The 17,127-nt window shown below is 39.2% G+C and overlaps 1 protein-coding gene across 1 annotated transcript in view; it reads right to left on the bottom strand.

Moving 5' to 3' along the window:
- Positions 1 to 8,952: 8,952 nt before the first annotated feature.
- The window catches only part of LOC111342861 (protein sidekick-1-like), a 38,769-nt gene continuing 30,594 nt past the window's right edge, over positions 8,953 to 17,127 (bottom strand). The window contains exons 16-23 of the mRNA XM_088737369.1: positions 15,482 to 15,775; positions 14,696 to 14,998; positions 13,717 to 13,825; positions 13,148 to 13,457; positions 12,863 to 12,905; positions 12,247 to 12,513; positions 11,555 to 11,848; positions 8,953 to 10,517 (exon numbers count right to left, since the gene is read on the bottom strand). Coding sequence (XP_088593495.1) covers positions 10,153 to 10,517; positions 11,555 to 11,848; positions 12,247 to 12,513; positions 12,863 to 12,905; positions 13,148 to 13,457; positions 13,717 to 13,825; positions 14,696 to 14,998; positions 15,482 to 15,775 — 1,985 coding nt within the window. The 3' untranslated portion in view covers positions 8,953 to 10,152. The remainder of the gene's footprint in view (positions 10,518 to 11,554; positions 11,849 to 12,246; positions 12,514 to 12,862; positions 12,906 to 13,147; positions 13,458 to 13,716; positions 13,826 to 14,695; positions 14,999 to 15,481; positions 15,776 to 17,127) is intronic.

Genomic DNA, 17,127 nt, shown 5'->3' with positions numbered 1-17,127 from the left:
TGAGAATGAAAGAAGATTATCTAATCTTTCTCAAATTACATTGCAGGTTTGCAAATTTCTAGAGGGCAGATGTGTCGACAAGAGCGTTGTTGCCAGGTTTTAAAAGCCTTTATTAATAATGAAATTAGCCTGCTTTAAAATATTATTGGCTAGCTATATATTCAGTCTAATTTTCATCTAATAGACCGCTATCCGAGCCCGTAGAAATTTTTATTATTTATTTATATTTTGTGATAACTTTTTGATGATTGCATGACTTATACTGTTGTAATGAATATATGAAGTTCATATACAACTTCATATATTCATTGTATCTGATTTATCATCACGGGTTTATTAGGAATGAACTTAACGGCCTGCTCCCAGTTGGCTTGTTAGCTCAATTGGTAGAGCGCTGCACTAGCCTCGCAGAGGTCAGTGGTTCGAATCTCGTACAGGCCTGATTTTTTTCAGGTCTGATTTTCGCTATTGCATAAATAGCGCTCTCTACTGCGAGGATCGTGCATCATACGTTTATACTGTTGTGTTACGCTAAAACCTTGAAATGAACTTTCATCAGTTTGCTTATCCTCCAGTCTATACTATATGCCCTCTAAATTTCATTGTTATTGCTCAAATATTCTGGAAGTTACAGAGGTGAAGGGGGGGGGGGGGGACGGAATTCGCTTCTTTCCTCGGTCTGAAAAGATAAAAAAAAAGCATGGGCCGAATAGGGTCAAATTACTTCGTGTACACGAGTAGTTACACAATGCTCATAGGCTTTAATATCCTTTATTTCGCGCAGAATTGAAGGATCAATGTTACTACAGGTAGTGTCGGCCGACAGTCGGTCGATAGTCGGTCGACATGTCGGTCGATATGTCGACCGATATATGTCGGTAGACAGTCGGTCGATATTTGACCGACACTTGACCGATGCCTCACCGATTCTTCACTTACACTTCAGTGATGCTTCAATGGCATTTTACCTATTGTCGTATGGACGTGTTTTAAGGAAATCTTAACAGGATAAAACTTCTGCTGTTCTTCGCACATAGACTAAAACTAGAAACAACGAAACGACTGAAACAACCGAAACTGCCGAAACGAAACGACCGAAATGAAACGTCCAAACCAAAACCGCCGAAACAAGGGAAACGAAACCACCGACTGACAGCCAAAACGACTGGAGCAACTGAAACGAAACCACCGAAACAATCGAAACGAAACCACCAAATCAAGCGAAACGTAGCCACCAGAATGAAGTATTATAATTTAGGCATGAATCATCTTTAACTGCACCTGCTTTACGCAGAGCAAAAAAAGGTCCTCTCTTTCTGCTAGCATCATCCCCCACCCTCAAAGTAGGCTTGGTTTCATACCCCCACACCGGAGTAAATCTATCTGAGTGTGTTGTTTTACAAGCTTCTTGGAAACAAAATAATTTAAATAATCCTGTTGAGAAAATTTTTCTTGGTTATTTTACTTGTCAGAATAAAATTTTATTGGTTTAATATTAACTGTCTCAGAATTTTTTCTATTTGAAGAGATGCAATTCAGCCAGTTCCGGCTCTACCATAGAGATGTGCGAACAAAAAGCTAAAAGCATGTTACTCGGCTAGAGTTTCTTCCCGTGAAGTGACGTCCCTGCGATTCGCATTAGTCATTAGTTATTGTAATGTTAGACGAGTAGGAAAAAGCTAAAGTCTCAAAAATAAAGGGAAAATATTCGAGAGAAAAGTACAGATTGAAACCATAACGAGATTAGGTCTTCGGAAAGTTTTATCATAGGTGCTAATTTTTTCTTAAAGTGGGACGGTGACGCAAGGATTTGCGTCTATGAGGATTTTCACTTTCCCGTTATTCAGTAAATGGCTTGAACCCGGGAGTAACATGTGAAGGTGTAGTCTGATCGTCCGGGTGAGTGTAGTCCTGAGAAGGACTGTTGTCGATGGTAGTGACTGACGTTTCGACAACCTGTGCGGAAGTCATCATCAGAGTCGACTCTGATGATGACTTCCGCACAGGTTGTCGAAACGTCAGTCACTACCACCGACAACAGTCCTTCTCAGGACCACACTCACCCGGACGATCAGACTACACCTTCACATTTCCCGTTATTGTTACTTGCTTAACGGACTTCAATTCGTGAGTGGCTCATGTTGTAGTAAACAAGTCACCCCAAATTTTTTTAAATTCACCGCGCCATTCATAAGTCGTTTCTTATCTTAATCATATACCTGAAAGTTTATGCCTTCAAATCAAATTTTTCAATACCGACACTGCAACAATACACAACCACAGGAGCGACGTTCAAACTATATTTACCGATAAAGTTCAGACACTTGACCGATAGACTACCAACACTCGGCCGATAGACCCCTGACACTTGATCGATATTCCACCGACACTTGACCGATATCCCACCGAGACGCGATACCCCATCTGTCGGTCGACATATCAACCGACATGTCGACCGACTATCTTCCGACTATCGACCGACTATCGATCGACTATCGACCGACTATCGACCGACTTGCTGACCGACTATCGACCAACTGTCGACCAACTGTCGACCAACTGTCGACCGACATATCGACCGATATGTCGATCGCCATGTCGGTCGCCATGTCGGCCGACACTACCTATAGTAAAATTGATCCGAAATGAATACACAGTTACTTTGACACATTTGTCATCAGAACTGTCGGTCCTTTGTCGCCAGAAAGGCTTCGAACACGAGCCAACTGGTAGCAGGCCGTTAAGTTGACAGCCTGCTACCAGTTGGCTTGTTAGCTCAATTGGTAGAGCGCTGCACTAGTATCGCAGAGGTCAGTGGTTCGAATCCCGTACAGGCCTGATTTTTTTCATGTCTGATTTTCGCTATTGCTTAAATAGCGCTAACTACAGCGAGGATCGTGTATCATACGTATCTAATACCGCAGTACAAAATATATGAACTTCATATATTTCATTGTATCTGATTTATTACTTTCACGGGTTTATTAAGAATCAACTTAACGACCTGCTACTAGTTGGCTTGTTAGCTCAATTGGTAGAGCGCTGCACTAGTATCGCAGAGGTCAGTGGTTCGAATGCCGTACAGGCCTGAATTTTTTTTCAGGTCTGATTTTCGCTATTGCTTAAATAGCGCTAACTACAGCGAGGATCGTGCATCATACGTATCTAATACCGCAGTTCAAAATATATGAACTTCATATATCCCATTGTATCTGATTTATCACTTTCACGGGTATATTACGAATCAACTTAACGGCCTGCTACCAGTTGGCTTGTTAGCTCAATTGGTAGAGCGCTGCACTAGTATCGCAGAAGTCAGTGGTTCGAATCCCGTACAGGCCTGATTTTTTTTTTTTTTTCATGTCTGATTTTCGCTATTGCTTAAATAGCGCTAACTACAGCGAGGATCGTGCATCATACGTATCTAATACCGCAGTTCAAAATATATGAACTTCATATATTTCATTGTATCTGAATCACATCAATGTCATCTAGGTCAACTTCTGTCCGGTAATCCGTTGCATTTGTCCATGCAGGAACATAATACAGTACATCTGGTCGGCCAGAAGGGGATTCTACATCATGCGAAGGTCTTATCCCGTCCAGATTCTAGTGTATTGCAACTTTGTTGAGCTCTCCTTGAATCAAAGGCAGGAAACAGAATCTTAAGCATTCTAAGTGAACTGGGTCATTTTCGCAAAAGATACCCTCATCCCTCATGTCTTTAAAAAAGTCAATCCACCATCTTGCATTACTTTCCTTCAGAAAAGACTACCAAGCCTCTATCCTCTGATTGCTAACTGATTTTCCGTACAAGAAACTTTTATCACCTGAAAATGCATCTTCGCACCCTGACCTCAAAAACCGTTGTATTCCCGCGACATATACATTTTCTGTTCCCGCATATGCACGCACTATCCTCGGGACTCCACCAATTTGACGAATATATTCTGTAAAATAGTTAGCAATGATTTTTGGGTTGTTGTTTGTGCGACCAACTTCTAACCAAAGAATACGTCGGCTGTAACCATCGATAGCCCCATGTATGCAAAACCCAAATGGTTTGAGCTTGTCGTAACTATCTGTATGCCAAATGTAGTTAGGTCCTTTGCCACGATATGCTCTCCTTCGTAATCGTTTTGATGATCGTGACTGTAAGCCAGCAGGATCCAATTCTTTAATTATAACTCGTACGGTCTCCTTCTGGACAACAAGGCCGTAGTCAATTCTTAATCGCTGGTGTATTTGGCGATAACCAATACTGTTCCCACTTCCTTCGAGTTCAGTTTCAATCGCATTTAAAATTTCCCTGATGTCACTATGGTCTTTTCTTCTACGAAGACCCTGACACCTAAGCACTCGTTTCAGCTGGCGCAAGCTTATTTCAATTCTATGAAAACACAGAAGAAAAGCGAGGATCTCTGAGTAAGCCAGATCGAGAGAAAAGTGGTGAATGATGATATCATTCCTCTCGAAGTATTGGGCAAGCCATTGCCACCGTAAGGCGGTAATACAGTGCTGGATAAATGTATTATTCCAAAAAGTAAACGTCCTTTCAAAGAACGCCTTAACAACGCCATCTTACCCTACTGTGTTCACTGCGTGACTAATATCACGCACACGCTGAGTGCGAAATATCGCGGGATAAAATTGAATTTATCGCGCGATAAAGAAAATGTGTCATGTCCCCTATGGGCCACCGTATGGGCCACCGTGGAAAATACATGACAATTGCAAAAAATACATTTTAATTAGTATGCGAATTATTCTCAGTTGAAATTTTCGTAGTAATTAAAACACGTCTCTAATTAACATGCAAATTTATGCTACACAAAGCGGTGTTGGGCTCGGGTATCGCGGACGCTATGTAATTAACATTTCCCCCTTTTTGCGCTAATTTTAAAGCTTTGAATTGAAGACTATCTAGAAAAGCTACGATATGCTTTTATACCGTCGAGGAAAAGGCGACAAAGAGATAGCTAGAGAGATTCTTAGAAAATACTCAAGCAGTTCTCGGTCAAATTGCTAGCTTCAGTCAACAATGGGAGACCCAGAATACAAACCTGGGACACTTAGAAAACGCTGTTGATCGAATGATTGAGATCTGTACAACGTTTAGCGTTCTTCATCAGAGTGTACCCACTAGCAGCGCTGCAAATAATTCAGTCTATTTTCCTCATTATTTCGCGGACCCTCCAGCGTTGCACGCCGGCGCAGACCTCTGCTCCTCAATGCACCTAGCATGCGACTCTGATCAATATTGGGAGTAAGCGATTTCACTGATTGAACGACAGCTGTAAGTTTGCTCTCTGAAATCTCAGTGAAACCGTCCGTTTCGAGTCCAAATTCCTCTCTTCGTCTTCTCACAGTGCTCCTCTTTTTAGTCGTTCCGGAATTCTACCGATAAAAATGCTTTACTTCAAATTGGTTGCATCTCTGTTACATGACATTAAAAATCGCTGTGCTCCTCCCAATATTTCTGAACTTTTTACTCACTCTGAACAGGTTCATTCCTACTCTACTCGTTTCTCAGTAGCTGGAAGCTTTTATATAAAACAGGCGAGAACAAATCATCAGTTGCCTTCCTTTTCCAGAGTTGGTGCGAAAATATGGAATGGCATCCTCCCTGAAATTCGTAAGCTAAGGAAAGCACCTTTTAAAAGTGAGCTAACTCACTTGCTTTTGAAAATTCTTGAAATTGAGGAGATAAATGTTGACTTGCGCTACCTTGACCTTTCTAGCTTATATTTGTATTTTAACTGATTAGCTTTCTCTTTGACCTGTTAAAAACTCCCTTGTGTAACTGGCCCAGTTAACATGATTATCACTACTATTATTTATTATTTATTTTTATTTGCTCATTAATTATTTATTTCATTGTTGCGTGTGTGCGTGCGCGCGCGCGTGTGTGTGTGTGCGTAAGTGTGAGAGCCTATACAGTGTCTGTTTAGGTAGCCCGCCTTGAATAGCTTTGCTATCTGCGGGCTACAAAAGCCTTTATTTCTTTAATTTTAAAAGAAATAAAGTCAATGTTGTTGGATTAAGTGTTCTCTTAGAAATTCCCAGTAATTTAGTAATGGTAACCCAGCGAAAGTGTTTACTTCGCAAGAATTCCAGTTGATCCTTCATAATTTCAAAACGAGGACGACCTTTTTCGCCGCTGCTGTTCACTAGGCATTGGTATTCACAAGAACAGGCACTCTCTGTATTTAAACCTTTGGGTCTCGTCCAAAGATGTGTTCGTATATCGTCTAAAATACTCGTCAGGCCAACAACTGAATTATTTGCAGCGCTTTAGTGTGTACACCCTGATGAAGAACGCCAAACGTTGAACAGATTTCGGTCATTCGATCAACAGCGTTTTCTAAGTCGTCCAGGATTGTATTCTGGGTCTCCCATTGTTGACCGGAAGCTAGCAATTTGACCGAGAACTGCTTGAGTATTTTCTAAGAATCTCTCTAGCTATCTCTCTGTCGCCCCTTCCTCGATGGTATAAAAGCATATCGTAGCTTTTCTAGATAGTCTTCAATTCAAAGCTTTAAGGTGGCTCGTACCGGTTTTCATCTTTTTGATGGTTTGTAACTTTGAAAGAATACAACAGAGAGGCTGACCAAGGCCAGTTGAACACTTTTACGGGATTGAATTATGTAATCATTGGTTATCCAAAAACCGTGACTAGCAGTTTCCATTGCAACGCTTTCATAGGCTTATTCAGACGCAATTTTTAGCTTGTGGCTTACTTGATTCGAAAACTAACCCGGTGACCCCGTGATTTTTTTCAGTGATTGCTTTTAGCCCTTGAAAAGGAAAATGCACAATGATTTTTAAAAAATTCTACGGAGCGGAATTTCAGAAAATCTACAAAAAAGGCAATTTTCACACATCGCAAATTTCCTTCCGTAGAATTTTCAATTTTTTTTGTGATGATTCCTTTCGACGTTATTATCATATTAGAACAATAAAAAGAAGGGGTCACCGGACTTGTTTTCATGCAACAGCTTTCGTGAGTTTTGCAATTTCCACGCGCGTTCTCGCGCATTTAAAAATCTGGATTCTATAAGATCGACATTTGCTCATGATCTGTGATAGCTAACAATTGCATGTGCTCGCGCGAGCGCCTACGATCTGATGTTTACAGACGTTTACTGCTAAGAAAATCATTAAACAGCTGTCAAAGGCAGCCTCCTGGGCTCATCTTAAAAATCCTACACACGACTTCTGGCTATATCATATTATTTTCCTTTAAGTTTCAAAGTCTTCTCCCGCTTCAGGTAGATTATCCTTCACTTGAGTTCTTCTTTTTTCGGCCGTCGCAAGATTTCATATCGGTTGATTATTTCTTTTAGATGTGAAGTAAAGCAACCTTTACTTCTCCGAAAATCGTCTTTTTATCTTAGTTTGTATCTCCTGCATTCACAGCGGCCGCTCATCACATCAAATACACACTCTTAGGTGAACTTCTCACAAAAGTAGGAAACATCCTCGCGCCGCCATCTTTGTTTAAATTTTCGTCTTTTAATCTCGCGCTCCTTTCGCACGTTTCTCTCGCGCGTGACGTAAGAGTTATCTGTTCCCCGCGCGAGGAAACTAGCACGAGCCACCTTAAAATTAGCGCAAAAAGGGGGAAATGTCAATTACATCGGCGTTCGCGATACCCTTGCCCAACACCGGTTTGTGTAGCATAAATTTGCATGTTAATTAGAAACGTGTTTTAATTAGCACGAAAAAATTCAACTGAGAATGATTGGCATACTAATTAAAACGTATTTTTTGCAATTGCCATATATTTTCTGACTGAGAATAGGATAATTTTTCATTCTTATGAGCAGAGTTTTTTCAAACTTGGCATGAAAAGAACATTATTAGAATACTTTATTTTTTTTAAAATAGAATGTAATAAGAACATCAGAACAACTAAAACACATTTCAATTAGAATAATTCAGTTTTTTGTACTTGTAATGCATTTTCTTTGCAATTAGAATGCAACTGAAGAGTTTAGAAAATAAATGCGAAAAAAGCATAAATATTTCACTAAGTTAGCATCTAATATGTCAACTGAGGACAAAAATCTTGAGTTTAGAACATATTTATGTAATTGGAAAGAAAAATTGCTAAACGGCATTTTTGTCCACTTTCAGTGGCGCCTCATACAGGCAGTAGTTGGGGTGGAGAAAAAAAAATTGCCTTTGTGCGAAAGCTGCCGAAAAATCTAATTATATCACTGGTTTTCTTGAAAAGGGTTTCTTCGTAGGCATTTTAGAGAAACCTGACCAGCATAGAAAAACAGCAAGGGCAGCAATCATCAAACAAACCTCTCATTATGTCATAACCTTCAAGCTTGCTTTGACGCGACAAATGAGTTACTATGCATTAATTATACTGAACAAAAGAGCCTATGTCGTGTTCATCTGCTACAGTTCTTACCAAACAGAAATCACTACTACTATAGCTAGGACAACAGAAAGTCTAGGTCTTCCTCAAATCCTCGACTAAATGCAAAGTTAACAGCAAAAACAGAAAGCGCTAATTGGTTACGGGAATCATGAAATGTCTTGAAATGTTATCGGCGAGGGATATTCGTACAAAAAGTTTAAAGTTTTTGTCAATAATGTCGACAAACCGTAAACAGCGCAAGTTAGAGTCTCACGCGTGGTTTCCTACAGCCGTGCTGTCCGAGTTTAGCGCGCAAGCAAAGTCCCATGATTAAGAAAATTGGATTCGTAATCAAACGTAAAAAATTAAGGATGAAGAACATCACAGGATGACAATACATTCGAACTAGCGACGGTATTTTATTACGAGCTGCGTTGCAGGCACAACGCGGGGCAAGAAAATGCGTGGTGAATAATTTAAAAGCAACTGAAGCTCTGCGACAAGCCTGGCGCTAAAACTGTACATCGAATACAGGCAGTTTTACCTTGAATGTCTGGTTGAAAAAGGAGATCAGACACTTCTTTTGGTAAAACATTTTATTCTACTACTTTATTCTACAACTATTCTGTTGCTTCTTTACATTTAGAACCCATTTGGATGTTATTGCCTTGGAAAAATCTTTCCCAGCATTTTCTACCATCTGTAAATACTCAATAATCTAAAAATACCTTCAGGAGTGAAAATATTCATCATCTTCTATTCTCTTATCTACAAACACCCAACAATAATATTCTGTACCCTAGCTTTTTCAATTGCTTCAAAGAAAGCAAAGTAATATATTGCTTTTACAATTGAAAATAATTTACTGCGCATAAAAATATATTGAAAATATTCCTAATGTCCGATAAACGACTAAAAGAAATAGGCTGAAGTCTTTAAAAGGTAATTTATGAGTCAAAGAGATATCACTTTACGAAACTTTGCTATTCCTTACACCTAATGGCTCGTATTTTTACTAGTGGTCTGCTAGAACACGCCTTAATTTGAATTCAATTTTCATGCTGTAACACTGACTCTAACGGTATATATAGATTAATAATTCACATTTGATAACACGGATTCGTCGAGCCATATTGATGAAGTTATGTGTGATTGTCTTTTAAGTGGTTTCGTTTAGTTTGGGCACCCCACACAAAGTTATAAATCTAGTTTACCACTCATCTGAGGGTCATAACTAAAGGTTACGATCGAGCTGTGCATTTTACATACGTCAAAAGTAAATGATATAATTACACAGATACAAGTAAAATATAAGAAAGGTTTAAGAAATTAATTTTGAATGAATGAGGAAGACAGTTCAAACGAATTTATTTCATTGCCAAATTACTTATCGCTTCTTTTAGCTAACTAGAACAAGATGTGTGTCACGAACCGACGTAACGTTTGGAAGTTGCCGTGCGTCTGTTCCGTCTTTGCAACAGATGACGTCAAAATGCAGTCAGGACAAAACAGTAGCAAACGAAGTGCAGTCGAGTGTAGCACTAACGTTCTTACCAAATTTTGACGTCTTCTGTGACTTATTACAGAACAGATACACGGCAACAGGAAATCCACCTGCTTTATACAATAAAGAAGCGAGATGCTGTTAATGGTGACGTCATCTGTGCGTCTGTTCTCCATGAGATTATACCTACAGAATGAGTATATAATTAAGCTTAATTGTATAAAACAAGATGGACAATCTGAACGAAAAGTTTACACAATCAATTTTGGAATTATTATATTTCCTCATAAACTTCTTCATTTTGTTTCCCGCCACTTTCCTTCTGAAGCACCATATTATAATATCCGGGGTTCTCGAGTTTTTCCTGTACCAACTGATACTCAGAAGGAACATGAGACTCCTGGTTCGAAGGCCTGGGTTTGAGTTCCATATATGTGTTTGGGTCTGAAGATTGTTCGTCACTTGTCAGTTGATCATGTGAAGATTTGACGCCATCAAAGTCAATTTCTTCTTTACTCTGTATTCTTTTATCAGGAACAGCTCGTCTTCGCTGCCATACCAGCCCACAAATTATAATGAGCAACACGAACACAATAAAAGACAATGCGATGACACCGGCAAGTAAGCTGCTTTGTGTGTCTGGTAAAAGAAAACAAACAACTTTCGAACCAGCAATCAAATATTGCTTAGTTACTTTGTTTCAGTGCATTGGTGTTTCTCTTTTTTCAGTCGAATTACCTTAAGGAATACGACGTTTCTTTTAACCCGAAGCACGAATACAATTTCAACCTTTCTGCTATCTCGTCTCGTGGTAGAACTTCATTGAATGCTAGGAAGTTCGAATTCCTATAACTCGAAATTTCGTTGTCAAGTCACATATATGACCTCCAGAAATCTCGAACCGGGAGGGAAACCAATAAGAGAAACAAAGACATTATTTAGCCTTGAGTCCTCTCAACAATGGCACTTGTAGCTCTGTTTTGATCTAGTTACAACTTAACAGCTATTCTTATGTAAGGCATGATCGACCTGCACACTAACAAATTTTCTAACTAGAGAAAGAAAATGCAACTTCACATTGAAAAACGTCGGTGTATGAGACCAGTACATAAGGTTGCTTTTGCTACTGACAAGATTAAACCTGTGTAAACAGCTGTATAAAGAAACCTAAAAACTTCATAACGAACTTAAAAGTTCCGAGAACACCTTCGAGACGTGGAAAGGAATGACAAGGACACATCGAAACCAGTCGCTAGACATTTTAATTTACCTAATCATTCTAAGTAACACATGGCAATCTGCGGTCTTTCCTTACACTTAGGTAGCACGAAAAGCGGTAAAAATCTTGAACAAAAGCTCATCTTTCAAACCGGCAGTCTAAATCCCACAGGGATCAACATACGCTTTTCATTCCACTAATTTATTCTTGTTTTTCTCGTTGCCATGTTCCCACCAATAACGTAGCTCCATTTTCTGCCTTTAAAAACACACACAACCCACAATTCCTCTATTCGCTCCGACGAAGGGCTAACGCTCGAAACGTCAGCTTTTGTAATCGTTACGTTGGCCAATTTACCATTTCAACTTTGTTGATATATCCAAATTAAAAGTTCTGGGCTTTCCAAAATATTTTAGAAGCAACCTTTAAGCGCGTTCGAATTTTGAAGAATATTTACCGTCATCGAGATCTTGATTATCTATGGGAGCAACCAGAGTGATTTTGTACATTGTTGACCCAAAGGTGTTTGTAGCGTGACACATATAATCCCCATAATCTTGTGCATCCCGTGGTGTGACAATGAGACTGTTATTCAATAACTTCATGTTATCACCAGTTGCAACCTCACCATCCTTCGTCCAAGAGGAGTTAAACGGAATATAACTTGTTGCTTGACATGAGAGAAAACACGGAGTTTGCTTTTCACATATCACTGAAGAAGGAGAGAGCTCTTCGATAATTCTGGGTGGCACTGTGTGCAAAACACGAAAAACATGAGACCAAAAGAAATTTTTACAAAATCGTATGCTCATACCAACGGAGAAGGGAATACTACCACGTAATTTTAGTTTGCGCGTTTAGTGGTGGTTTGCTTTGTTGTTACTGATGTATTTAATATCAACCTTTAGACTCAACAAGTAGTCCAAGACCTGTCAAAAGTGGCTAGATTATGGTTGAGGCTGTTTCCATGGTGATCAGCGTGGCGCTTAGTAAAAACATAGTTGGTCATTAACTTTGGTTGAAATTGGCAAATTCTATAACGTCTTGTTAAAAATTATACACCTACTCTTCCACATATTTCTCATAGAAGAAATGATCACTCAATTGCTACGCAATGTTCAGTGTAATTGTAAATGAGTTTCTACGTACCCGCGACAATAACTATCGTAGCTGTACGGCTCTCTCCAAACATGTTCACTGCTTTACATTCATAAACGCCACTGTCACCAGGAACAACATCTTGTATGAAAAGTATTTTGGCGTTGTTCTCCAACTGAGCGCGAGCTATACTGGTAAGTCCATCTTTGGTCCAGGTAACAGAGGCCTCAGGGTCTCCACTAACCTCACAAGTCAACACTACCAGTTCACCAATTGCTGTAATGGTTCTTTTAGGCAGATCTTTTATGATAGGTTTCCCTGATTATTAATAAACATGGATTAGACATGCCTTAACAAAGCTAAGGACACAAAGCAGCATGAAGGCTTTGCAGACTCTCCCTTTTAACTAAACAATAGGAAGAAAGCCCCTCGGTTGATAGCCAACCTCCAGGTTGATTACAAAAACAGATGACCGACCATAGAAACAGCATCAAAGTCTTTCATCGATAAGCAAATCACAGTTTAGACTACATTGGGTTACTGAGCGCCTAAAGTCTCTCAATAAGAAAATCGTACAACTGAAGCAAATAAGCCGGAAAAAAATAACACTGACAAAACAAAAGAAAACAAAAGGAATCGCCAAAAACTGAAACTGAGGGAACAGTACCTTTGGTGTCAATGGTTACGAAATTACTTGACACATACACCGTCTGCAAAATAGAACCACAACACACTTATCATTAATGTGCAACCATGATGTGCGTTTGGGTATGGCATGGTGACTCACCAAGGCCAAAAAGCAGGTAATAACAGTAGGAAAAGGATTCAGGATGGGGAAGTTCCTGAGATATCAGGATGCAGACCTGGAATAGATCAATGGGTCGGTTTTGTTAATGTTTTTAAAATAACGAATAGACTTCCCTTTCGAATGACAGAGATTTTGTTAGAATACCTCGGAGACAAAAGCCCTGAGGAACACTCTGTAATTTGTATTCAGCTGGAGCGGTTTGTTGTAATAAACCTGATAACCACTACTTCTCTTTCTCCTTTCTTTACCACCGGATTGCGCTCCATTTCCAATAACAAATTCCTTATTTTTATAAAAATAATTTCCTCCAAACTGGAAAGCAACATAAGCAGCAGGGACGGACGATTTGTGCGCTTCTTCATACGTCATCATGTCTTGTGTTGTAAATCTTCCTGGTGGTTTAACAGCACCAGTATAGTTTGAGCTGTATGTTATGATGATAACTTGAAAAAACCTGCAAGATACGTGACAGGATATTAGTGGTGTCAATAGTATTTTGGGGTGTCAATTGTTACTTGTATTTTATTTTGCATCTGCACATGTCAATGCACATTTCTGAAAATGTTTACATTGAAAGAAAATGAACATAAACTGAAATTACATCATGTATACTGAAATATACGAAAGCCAAACTTTGATCGCCTCAAGCTCATGCTTAATTGCTTAGTTAGGAAGCACATAAAATTAACGTAAGATTATTAAGTCAGTCGTACCTTGCATTTCCAGGAAAACGTGGAAGCATTACTTTGGCTGAAATTCCACCTCCCTTTGAATTCGCGGAAAAAGAGGGCGAAGATGGTCTCTCTTTGGACCATATTTCAGCTGGGGAGAAGAGAAAGAAGGCTCAGTTACGTCGGGCACATCTAAAGATATTTGGAGAGAAAACAACACTTATTTTTATCGTTTAGCACAATTCTCGACATGTTAATGAAATGTCAAAAGTAATTAGGGATTCTGTTGGTTTTACTTCACTGCATTCTGAGTCCTCCAAAAAATTAGGACCACCTTCCATCACATTGGTAGAAGAAAATACTATGTGTGAATTCCGAATTCTGTGCTATTTCAAAAGGCACGTGAAGCCTTTCCTTTTCTGTTCTTAATTCAGTTGTTGGTACAGACCAACTTATCTACTTACAGTTCCACTTTGCTCAACGGCAAGACACCGAAGGTTTCGCTTTGAGAAACACTTTCGTTTTATGTTATCAGGGAACTGAAAAGTATAATGCTCCCAAACAATATGGATTACTTTCAATTCAACTTTCGAAATTTGTCGAACTCTTCATCGTGGTAAATAACACTACAAAGAGAAATGTAATTGTTTGTCTCACGATTTGGTCACTTGGGATGTGGATTGCAACGTTTCGACTGCATACTGCTTATCTTCTTTAGCCAAGTCGTTAACTAAGGTCTACTTACCTATTTACTAGCAAAGATTGGTAGCGATGGTGACAGCAAGAGCTGCAGTAGTAGTAGTGGTAGTAGTTGTAAAAGCAGCTCTCACTCGGGAGGAGAACATGTGAGGTTACATTACGTCTAAATGACACACTTAAAGAGCTCGTTAAACCCTCGCCTTGGCTCGAAACCTAAAACCTTTTTCCGTGTTTTCCAGATTTTCTCATAAGTTATTACCATCTTTCAGTTCCACTCTCACCCTACTAATTACCTTATAAAGCTCTCTAAAAGCTTACTTACCCAATGTCTGCACAATTACAGGTCTGCTGTAGGGTCCAGGTCCCACAGCAGTGTAGCCTCTAACAGACACTTCGTACTTGGCACATAAAGAGATTCCAGTCACGAGAACATAGGTGATGGTCGTGTTAATGGTTGAATGAAAGGCAGACTGGACCTGCGTACAATTTTCCACTACAATGAGCCTTACTTCATATCTTATGACATTACCGTACGCTACTTCTCTTGGCAGTCCGAGCCAAGTTATATTGATGTTTGTGGAGTTTAGTGCAGTGGAAGATATCTCTTCTGGTCCACGAATAGGCTCTATTTGACAAACACGAGAAACAATTTTTATGATGTCTTAATTACTCTTGGATGAAAAAAAAACTCAACTAACCTGAAACAGAATGACACGGTAATAGTCTCAAAATGTTTGAAATAAGCTTAATCTGTAACAGATATTGAAAGGTTATTGTTTAAAAAGATAAAACAAAAATACACGAAATAAATAAAAAAAAAAAAGAAAAAGAAAAACGGGTTAGTATGCCTTAATGTACCTGTGATAAAAGTTGAGTTGGTCGGTAGTTCATGTTATTGAACATTTAAACATATACCTGAGATTTCTTGTAATGCAAGATAGTTACTTTCATTGTGAGCATATCAAATCATACAAACAGAAAATAAGTTAAAAATCTAGTTATTTTCAAAGATGAAGGATCACCAAGATGGGGTCGCTAGATGTTGTGATACATGTAAATGTGTCCAAGTGCACTGCAATTCACATAACGGTAAATTTAAGGAACACACCATATTCCTTGGTAGTTACAGTTATCGTCTCATTTGGACCAGGTTTAATAGTCACAGCTCTGACATGAAACTGATAAGTTACTCCTCCCAACACATCAACTGTGTGACTGAATGCGTTTTTGTCTATTCCAGAAATCTTTACTGGTGCAGCTCCATCGTGACTATAAAACAAATTGTAACTTCTGATAACTCCATTTGGCTCTGTAGGCTTACTCCAGGACAAGGTTATTCTTGGACCATGCGTGCTGCTGGGTGGCACACCAACAGACGACAAAGACGTAGGTGCACTGGGGGCTGGAGGAACAAAGATAATGGGATTATTATTAGAAAAATGATACAGAAAACCATTATTATTATGTATGTTGATGACTACTAATCCCAAGCATTTTGTAGTGTGCTGTAAAAATGTAATACAGTCGAGCCTGTGTTAAGGTGGCTCGTACCAGTTTCCTCACGTGGGGAACAGGTTACTCTTGCGTGACGCGCGCGAGAGAAACGTGTGAAAGAAGCGCGAGATCAAAAGATGAAAATTCAAAACAAAGATGGCGGTGCGTGGAATTTTTTTCTACTTTTGTGAGAATTTTACCTAAGAGCTTGTATTCGATGTGTTGAGCGGCCACTTTGAATGCAGGAGATAGAAACTAAGATAACGAAGACGATTTTCGGAGAAGTAAAGGTTGCTTCACTTCACATTTAAAAGAAATATTCAAGCGGTATGTAATCTTGCGACGACGAAAAAAGAAGAACTCAAGTGAAGGATAATCTACCTGAAGTGGAAGAAGACTTTGAAACTTCAAGGAAAATAGTATGAAATAGCCAGAATTCATGTGTAGGATTTTTAAGGTGAGCTCGGGAGGCTGTCTTTGACGGCTGTTTAATGATTTTCTTAGCAGTAAACGTCTGTAAACATCAGATCGTAGGTGCTCGCGCGAGCACACGCAATTGTCAGCGGTAGCTAAAACAGATCATGAGCAAATGTCGATCTTATAGAATCCAGATTTTAAATGCGCGAGAACGCGCGTGGAAATTGCTAAACTCACGAAAGGTATTGCATGAAAACAAGTCCGGTGATCCCTTCTTTTTATTGTTCCAATATGATAATAACGTCGAAAAGAATCAGAAAAAAAAACTAGAAAATTCTACGGAAGGAAATTTGCGATGTGTAAAAATTGCCCTTTTTATAGATTTTCTGAAATTCCGCTTCGTAGAATTTTTTAAAAATCTTTGTGCATTTTCCTTTTCAAGTGCCAAAAGCAATCACTGAAAAAAATCAGGGGGTCACCGGGTTAGTTTTCGAATTATTTAAGCCACAAGCTAAAAAATGCGTCTGAATAAGCCTATGAAAGCGTTGCCATGGAAACTGCTAGTGACGAAATGACACTTATTTTTGGATAACCAATGATTATGTAATTCAACCCCGTAAAAGTGTTCAACTGGCCTTGATCAGTCTTTCTGTTGTATTCTTTCAAAGTTACAAACCATCAAAAAGATGAAAACCACCTTATTAGCCGGTCAGTTGTCAAAGTCACAACATTTTCCCCATCAGTACTGTAAGTTTCACTTCTATTGTTTGGTTACCTCTGTTAAGCGGTCGTGGACACCCTTGACTGAGTCCCAAAGGTCTCTGTATTAATCGATCACATGAA

This window comes from Stylophora pistillata, chromosome 11 (genome assembly GCF_964205215.1).
Source record: "Stylophora pistillata chromosome 11, jaStyPist1.2, whole genome shotgun sequence".
NCBI classification, from domain to species: domain Eukaryota; kingdom Metazoa; phylum Cnidaria; class Anthozoa; order Scleractinia; family Pocilloporidae; genus Stylophora; species Stylophora pistillata.
This window is presented reverse-complemented; position numbering and strand designations above follow the sequence as displayed.